Source organism: Orycteropus afer, unplaced genomic scaffold (assembly GCF_000298275.1).
Source record: "Orycteropus afer afer isolate SDZICR_OR568_19922 unplaced genomic scaffold, OryAfe1.0 scaffold00471, whole genome shotgun sequence".
NCBI lineage: Eukaryota > Metazoa > Chordata > Mammalia > Tubulidentata > Orycteropodidae > Orycteropus > Orycteropus afer.
The window spans coordinates 1,728,115-1,736,930 of NW_006922058.1; the positions used below are offsets into that span (position 1 = coordinate 1,728,115).

The 8,816-nt window shown below is 51.9% G+C and overlaps 1 protein-coding gene across 1 annotated transcript in view; it reads left to right on the forward strand.

Moving 5' to 3' along the window:
- Positions 1-8,816, forward strand: part of PPP6R2 (protein phosphatase 6 regulatory subunit 2) — a 44,728-nt gene that overhangs the window by 21,477 nt on the left and 14,435 nt on the right. The window contains exons 3-6 of the mRNA XM_007954766.1: positions 3,329-3,466; positions 7,134-7,199; positions 7,922-8,034; positions 8,190-8,303. Of these exons, the coding sequence (XP_007952957.1) occupies positions 3,329-3,466; positions 7,134-7,199; positions 7,922-8,034; positions 8,190-8,303 (431 nt within the window). The remainder of the gene's footprint in view (positions 1-3,328; positions 3,467-7,133; positions 7,200-7,921; positions 8,035-8,189; positions 8,304-8,816) is intronic.

An 8,816-nucleotide genomic window follows, 5' to 3' on the forward strand; every position in this document is an offset into this window, starting at 1 on the left:
TTCTTCAGTAGTGCTTTGCTTATCCGAGGTCTCTTTCCTTTCCATATAAAGTTAGTGATAGTTTTTTCCATATGCTTGGGGGTTTCTTATCCAGCCCTTTATAGAGTGTGTGTACTACTCTCACTGTAGGTCAGAGGGGTGGGATTGAGATCTTCGCAGTCTCATGACTGGTCATCCATGGACATGGTCTGCCCGTTTCCTGAGGCTTCCCTTAGTTTCTCTCAGTCTGTTGTCTTCCATGTAGAGCTCTTGTGCGTTCTCCCTTAGATTTATTCTTAGGCTTTGGATGTTTTTATGTCATTCTGGCTATCTCTCTTTAATTGAAATTTGCATTAAGGTGATTATAGATTCACATGCAGTTTTCAGAAATAATTCAAAGAAGTCCCCTGTACCCTTTGTCCACTTTTCTCCCACGGTGCCATCAGTGTAGTGGAACGTCACAGCCACCACACTGATAGGGCACTCTGGTCTGCCAGATGTTCTTCAGTTTGATTTGCCCTCGTGTGTGTGTGTGTGTGTGAGAGAGAGAGATCACCTGTGTAAGTTCCTGTGTCCACCACCACAGTCAAGACACTTAACAGCTTTGTTGCCATAGCCACACCCACCCATCTTCCATCCCCAGCTCTTGATAACTACTATCGTCCTCCATTCCTAAAACCTTGTCATTTCGGTGGTGTTCCATAAATGGGCCTGTGCAACATGTAACCTTTTGAGATGGGTCTGTGTGGATGATGCCGTAAGGGTCGCGGATGTACTAGGGTCTGTTTGAGTCCCTGCTGTCGGGTCTCTGGGTGCATCCCTAGGACTGGGGTTGTTGGGTCACGTGGTGATTTGGTATTTAACATTTTGAGGAACCACCAAGCTGTTTTACATAAATGACATCTTTCTAAAGTTTCATTTCTAAGTTTGTTACTGTAATTTAGATGTGTGATTTATTTTTATATATTAACTTTGTATTTATAGGAGCCCTGGTGGTGCAGTGGGTAAGCACTCAGCTCCAAACGCAAAGGTGGGCAGTTGGAATCCACCAGTGGTTCCAGGGGGGATGGAGCCCTGGCGATGTGCTTCTGTCGAGAGGACAGCCTGGGAGGCCCAGTGGGGGCATCCCCACCTGCAGAGTTGCTGAGGGTCCACAGCCGCAACCACCTCGTGTTTAGCTGTCCTGATAACAATTTATCTTTATGTTCTTTTCTTTTGCTATGACAAATTTATTTTGTCCTTTCCAGTTCTCATACATTTTGTGTCTTTGTCTTGGCTGCTGTTTTACTGGAGCCTCCAGTACTATGTTGAACAGAAGTGGTGATAGTGGACCTTCTTGGTTTTTTTTTTGTTTTGTTTTGTTTTTATCTCCAAGGAAAAGCTTTCAGCATCTTACAATAAAGTATGATGCTTTTTGAGGGATTTTTTTTTTTTTAATTGTGATTTGGGTGAAGATTTACAGAGCAAATTCACTTTCTATACAGCAGTTCACATATACTTTGTCTCATGTCATTGACCACAGTTTACCACAATGCAACAGCTCCCCTCCCACTTCCTCCCCATAGTTACCTCTTCCCAGTGTCTATCCCTCCATACTCTCCTGCCCCCTGAGCTGTCTCCCTGTGCATAAGCAGCCCTTCCTTCTCCCATGATTGTTCTCTCCAGGGCGTGTGTCTACTTGAGGTAAATGTTTAACTCACATGCCTGTACTTTGTTTGGCTGGAAACCACAGGTTTGGGTTCAATTCCAGACCTGAAGGGCAGCTAGGGGCCATAGTCTCAGTGGTTCCATCAGGCCTTTTTGAGGGATTTTTATAGATACTTAAAGAATATTATTAAGGAAGTTTATTCCTCATTTCTTTGAGCATTTATGACATGAGTGGCTATAGAATTTTATCAGATTTTTTACTGTGTTGAGTCGGTCATAGGAGTTTTCTTCTCTGTCCTGTTAACAGGCAAGTTACACTGATTGATTCTGGAACACACCCATCTTAGCTGTGACATAGTGCGCTTTCTCATATGTTACTGAGTCTTTGTATCTGTAGTCATCATGACATTGGCCTGTAATTTCTCTTTCTTGCAGCATCCTTACCAGATTTTTACAAAGTGTTATGTTCTCATATAATGAGCTGGGACATAACCCACTGTTAGGTTCCCTGGAAGAGTCCGTACAGGACTTTTCTTTGACTGGTGGAATTCAGTGGTGAGGCCATCGAGCCTGGAGTTTTCTGCTTAGGAAGGCTCTGAGTGATGCGTTGTCCATCTTGTAAGGTTATAGAGCTGTTCAGATTTTCCATTTCCTTTTATTGGTTTAGATGAGTATTTTTTTTTTTTTAAGAAAATTTCTCATTATTTTAATTCACATTAATTGATATAAAGTTGCTCATAACATCTTTTTGTAGTTTGATATCTGTAGGGTCTGACATGAATGAGTTTCATTCTGTCTCTGTTTTGCTCTTATTCTTGTTCTCTAGGCATTTATTCGTTCTTTTCAAAGATCTCATCCCCCTCTTGCTCCTCCCCTTCCTGTTCCTCCTCCTAGCTTCTCTCTCCTCCCTTTCCTCTCCCCTCCCATCTCCCCTCTCCTCCTCCCCTTCCTTCTCACCTTAGCACAAGTGTGCAGTCCAAGATCCCCAGCTTGGTGGACCTCCTTTGTTCCCAGGGTCCCCACCAGAGAACTAGGTCCACCCAGCTCTTAGTCCAGCAGCATGGTCACTGCCGGTGTTTCCTTCATGCAGGCTGAGCTGGGCTGTGTTTGTAGGTATGCAGAGTGGATCCCAGCCCAGCCTCTTGCTGTCACACTTTCTCACCCAGGAACTCCTGAGAAGCCCATGATATTGCTTCTGGGCACTGTGGTGCCCTGTTATCTGGCCTCATTGTCCACTGCCATTGGTGCTGTTCTCCAGCCAAGTGTGGCATGTTCTCGTCAGTGAGGCTAAAGTCAAGTCTTCTTCTCCTTTCACAGAATCCAGCCAACTGTCTCGCATGCTCTGTGCTGTCCTGTGTCCTGGCCCTGGCCTGTGAATGACAATCCATGGATGGCCCTGGTTCAGCTGTTCGCATGTTCACTTTAGCACGTGTGTGCTGAGTGGTTGCTGTGTGTGCAGCATGCTGTCTCACAGAAGGATGTGCGTGCGTGGGTCCCCGAGTGAGCCAGGAGCTGCCGTGCATGCTTGCTTTCCTGAGCCCCTGTCCCCACCTGTCCCTGTCAGGGTTCCCTGACAGCACTCAGGTGCTCTGGACTGTGTTATATCTTCCATCCTTGCTGTGTGAGGCCCTCCATTCTTGGAGAGGAGCTGGTGCCTGCTATCCCTGCAGTCCCTGCTCGCTGACAGCACGTCTGGTTTCAGGTGATTGGATTTCTGAAGAGCAAGGAGGACTTCATCGGCTTGGTGCTGCGCCACCTCGGCACCTCAGCCATGATGGACCTGCTGCTGCGGCTGGTCAGCTGCGTGGAGCCAGCCAGCCTCCGGCAGGAGGTCCTCCATGTGAGTGCCACACCGGTCCTCAAGCTACCCTGGCTGTGTCTTCATGGCCATCGGCGGAACATCTCACTGCCTGCAGGCCCCCCAGGGGTGGGCTGTGTCCTGAGCACATGCAGCAAGTGCCCAGGAAGAAGCAGCCCAGGGGCTAGGGAAGCCACTGAGGACCCTGCCCCTTGCCCCCAGCTCTCCCACCAGGGTGTGTTTGCCTTGGCACTGTAAGACCCTTGTTGAGGGTTTGTGGTCAGAGTTGGGCCTCCAGGGGTACAGAGCAGAGTGGCTTCCCTTTCTCTACGAGAAGCAGACCTGGTCTCTACCACACCCCAAGTGTTTCTGCTGCTCTTGGCCTGGCCCTAGATGGCTATGAAGTGGGACAGTCTGGGACTCACATCTCGTCATCTGGGCACTTGGATGGAGGTGTTGGGTCTCTAGTTCTTTCTGGCTCATGTGCACCCTGGTCTTCCAAGATACGTCCTACAGACAGAGCTTATGTGTGCTTGCCTCACCATGGCGGTGCTTCTCCATTTATAAACGGCGTCACTCCAAAATTCAGTCAGTGCCTGCCTTTCCGGGCAGGACAAGGGCCAGTGCTTCACCTCGCTGGCTTACAGAAAGCAGGCCTGTGGGGACTTAGTCAAGACTGTCTAGGCTGTGCTGTGGCAAAATACTTCCAGGGCTTCATGCTTATGGTCCTTTTTCACCCACCACCTGGGGCCTCAGGCCCATAGGGTTCTGCAGCATCTCCCTCTGGAACCCTCTGAGTAGACAAATGGCTGTGACAGGGACAAGAGAGGATGGGAAGGGAGCTTCCAGCCAACTCTTAAGAGTGCACACACAGCACTGCTGCCCTGTCCCTTTGGCCAGCACGGCTTCTGTGGCCTTAACCTTGAGCGGGGTGGGAAGGAAATATACTGCCTCTCTGGGCCTGCATGGGCCTGGGGTGATGGGCTTGGATGCTGTTGTGGTTACCTAGTGCCACTCTGACAAGAATATACCACAAATGGGATGGTCTTAACAAACAGGAGTGCAAAAAGGGCAAGGAGGCCACATGTTCTGACCTGCTAGAACCCCACAAGAGGAAGGCAGAATCACCATCAATAGCCCAAGGCCTATTACTACAAGGCCAGAAATACTGCCTCCCTCCAGCCCTTTCACCAACCATTCCTCCCAAAGCACCCACCACCTCTCTCCTGGGTTCGATAATTCGCTGCAGTGGCCACACTGCAGAACTCACAGATTATGGGGTTTATTAGGGAAGCACCAGGCTACAATTCAAGTTCAGGAAAAAACGCTCAGTCTCTCTCCCAGCCCACTGTCTCTCAGCCAAGTCTCTCACAGTCTCTCCCCCAGCAGTGCATGTCCCTCGGTGTCTTACTCAGAAACGCGCGTCTCTTGCGTCTCTTTCCCAGCAACACGTGTCTCAGGAGCCCGTGTCTCTTTCAGCAGCACTTCTTCCTCAACTAGCAGTCAGAAAGAGTTCTGCCTCTAGGAGGCCTCCTTTTGAGCTTGGCAGAGTAGCCAAACCAACCAATCATAACAACAGAATTCTAAGCACCTGAGAGTGAGCCTCCCATAACATTGCTGTTGTGCCACGCCCAACAGAAATAACCCAGGTGGATAACATTTACAATCAGGAGCTCCTCAGTTGCTCATTCCACCACTGAATTTACAATGACTTATGGGTATGACTTAAGGGAGCTCTGGTAGCATAGTGCCTAAGGCACTTGACTGCTAACCAGAAGGCTGGCGGTTCAAACCCACCAGCCACTCCTCGGAAGGAAGATGGGGCAATCTACTTCCGTAGTGATACTGCCTCGGAAACCCAAGGAGGGGTCACTATGAGTCGGGTCCGACTCAATGGTACATAACAACATGGGTAGAAAAGCCATACTAAGTAATTTACTACACTGCAAGGAGTTTATTCTTAAATTTGGAGGCTTTAAGTCCAAGTTCAGAGTGCCAGGCTCTAGGGGCTGGGTGAAAGCCCTTCAACCTTGGGGTCCAGCTCTGCCTCCTGCTCCTGGCCCACTGGAGCTAGGGGTGTTTCTTTACTCAGACAGCTGCAGGCTGCTAAGGCTGAGAAACCCCAACGTTGACAAGTAAAAAGGCACAGTCCCGATGTTACCAAACCACACTGAAGGCCATTGACTTAAGTCCATTGGGAGTCCTGAGGTCGGCAGAGCATAGCAGGCTGCTGAGCAACAATGTGGCTCCATGCAGGGTCCAAGCGTGCCACAGGCTAGAGACCATTCTCAAAGCTTCTCCTTATGTACAGGAAGCAGACCACATACCCACAGGCAGCTACTCAGCTGCTTCCAGTAGATTCCAACTGGAGTTGATTACCAGTCTCATCATGGGGAATACTACATCCAGCTGCCCAGCCATTCAACCAGGCCCAGCCAAGTTGACACACAAACTTAACTATCACAGATGCCAAGCAGTTCACTCTCCACTTCTCCCCTTCAGGACTCAGCTTGTTAGTAGCAGTGGCTGTGATCATAAGCAGTGGCTGTGGGGGCTGCCCTGTGGTAACTCGGTAGCCGTGAGGGTAACTTAGTGGCAGAGGGGCTGTCCTGTGGTAACCCAGCAGCCATGGGGGTTGTCCTCTGGTACCACAGTGGCCGTGGGGGTGTTATGGTAACATTGCAGTCATGGTTGTAATTTGGCAACTGTTCTTCCCAGTAATGATGTAAAGACCTTTGCCACCTTGATGGGCTACATCCTGGTAAGTGTGGGGTTTTCACATTCAGTCTTCTTTCGAAGCCCTCCTTCCTTTTGGCACGTTCTGTTCAGCGATGCATTGTTGCTGCCCCCTGGTGCTGTCATATCTGAGCTCTGGAGTTAAGCTCAGAGCAGAGCGGTGTTGAGGGGAGCACTAGCCCCTCAACACAGCAAAGGGCCAGATGGTGAGCATTTAGACTGCAGACTAAGCAGAGACAGTGTGCAAATGAGTAGGCATGGCTGTGTTGCAGTAAAGCTTTATTTGTAGCAGCGGGCAGCAGGCAACTATAACTACTGGCCTAGTTGGCCAGCCCCTGCTGTAATGTCCAGTAGCAGGGCTAGGCCTCATGTTGATGCATGCTCAGAACACCTGGGGCACTCAGGGCTGCTGTGGCCCTCTGGAAGTAACTGTCAGCTCCCGCTGAGCCCCACGGCAGCCTTTCCCACTTGGTGAGTCGTGGCAGACGTGGGTTAATGATGGCAGTGGAGGCTGCCCTGTCCATCCTTGCTGTCATTCCCCATTTGAATGTAGGAGCAGGTCCTAGCAAGGAAGAAGGCCAGCCAGCTACAGGGCCCTGGACGGCTGGGGCTGACAAGATGTGGCCCATGCTGGCCCGGGGAGGTGGGCTGACAATGTGTGGAGCCAGGGCTGAGCTGGGGGCCTTCAGAAAGGTGAGTGCAGGGGATCAAAGGTGGTCAGGGTACCCCCGAGCTGTTGCCTCTGTCCTGGAGGCCTGGTGTGGGTGTGAGTAGGAGTCGCGTGCTGTGGAGGGACAGGAGTTAGACACGTGGAGGGAGGGCTGGAACCTGGCTACGGTGGCCTTTGTGGCATCCTATTCTGAGAGGGGTAGGGTGGCAGAGGTACAGATATGCCTTGGAGTGGGCCAACAGCCAGCTGACCCTCACTCAGTGGGCGGTGCCTGGACATGACCTGGCTGTTTTTCCCTTTCAGTGGCTTAATGAAGAGAAGGTCATTGAGCGGCTCGTGGGGCTAATCCACCCAGGTCAGGAGGAGGATGTGAGTACTGTGTGGGGGTCGCTGCTGCTCCAGCGGTCCAGTGTCGCCACCTGGGACTTGTCTCTAATCGGGTGGCCTTCAGGGAAGTGTGCACGTGTGTGAGAGAGCAGTCCCAGCAGGGCGGTGGCAGCACCTGTGGCTGAGGTCAGGCTGCCCCACACTTGGCGGTTTACTCTCTGTTTCCTGTGAGTGGCTTTGTCTGCCCTACAAGGAGTCGTGAGGACACTCGTGGTAGTGGATGCACCGCTAACTCTCTAGGGGCACCTGCTCTTGGGGGGTTATTCTCTGCAAAGCCACCCAACATGGCTAGACACCTCCTGCAGTCCACATGTGCGGGCGGCATCCCACTCTCCTGGGAGAGTTGCTTCTCCTGCAGCAATGCCCCCCACTTCTTCAGCTTCCATGACTCATGAAGCTGAGCGGTGATTTGCTGTTAAATTTAAAGCCAGTTATCAGTACCTCAGGACATTGTTAGAGGGAGAGACCAACACTGACATAGCATGTCTCACCACTGCCCTGCACAGCCGAAAAGTCTAAGCAGACCACCTTTGATGAGGGGAAGGGCAGGCTTAGACCTCTCGCACATGAACTTGTCGGTCTGAGGCCTCGAGGAGCCTGGCTAGGAGGCACTTGTCTTTCCGAAGGCTGTTTGTCTACCTTCCCAGCTCCTGAGAGCCTCCGTGCCCTGTGCTGCTGATGGCACTGGCTCCTTGTTCCCGCAGAGGCAGTCCAATGCGTCTCAGACACTCTGTGACATTGTCCGGCTGGGCAGAGACCAGAGTGGTCAGCTGCAGGAGATTGTGGAGCCTGATCCCCTCCTCACAGCCCTGGAGTCGTGAGTGCCACCCAAGGGGAGGGGGACTCCGGGCTGCTTCAGTGGGAGCTGCCACCCCAGACCCAGAGCTGTGTCACTGTGACGGGCTCTCCTGGCTGTCCTCTAGGCTCCGGGTGTGGCCAGTGCCCTGGAGCAACCACGAGTGTTTCTGACAGGCAGGGCTGCGTGGAGCAACTGCTCAGGAACATGTTTGACGGTGACCAGACTGAGAGCTGCCTGGTGTGCGGCACGCAGGTCCTGCTGAGCCTGCTGGAGCCTCGGCGGGCTGGGTGAGTCTTTTGGGAGGGCGCTTGGGGCCAGCTAGTGGGTCTGGCTCGTTACCATCATGCGGGTGAAAGTGCAACTGTGTTACCCTTGTGGAAAACACAAACTGAACAGTTCGTGGCAAGTCCCCTGTGATCATGATGGGCGTTCCACCCTCACTGCACCACCTCTCTTGCCGGTGGCAGACACGTTCACATCCCTGCGAAGATGCTGCTGTGGGGAGTGTGGGGTGGGCTGGGACCCCCGTGCCCTGCCAGAGAGGCCCCACGCTAGCTTACCCCCTAACCAGATGTGGGGAGTGGACACAGCCACCACATGGAGCAGGAAGAAGGGGACAGTGCTCCAGCTCTGGCCACAGGGTTGAGTGGGGCCATTAACCATCTAAGACACAGCAGGTGGGCTAGTCTGGGGGAAAGATGAACTTGTTTTTGAACGTGTGATTTTGAGACCCTCTAGAACCCCCATAGTGGGTGGCTAAGGCACTTGACTGCTAACCAGAAGGCTGGTGGTTCAAATCC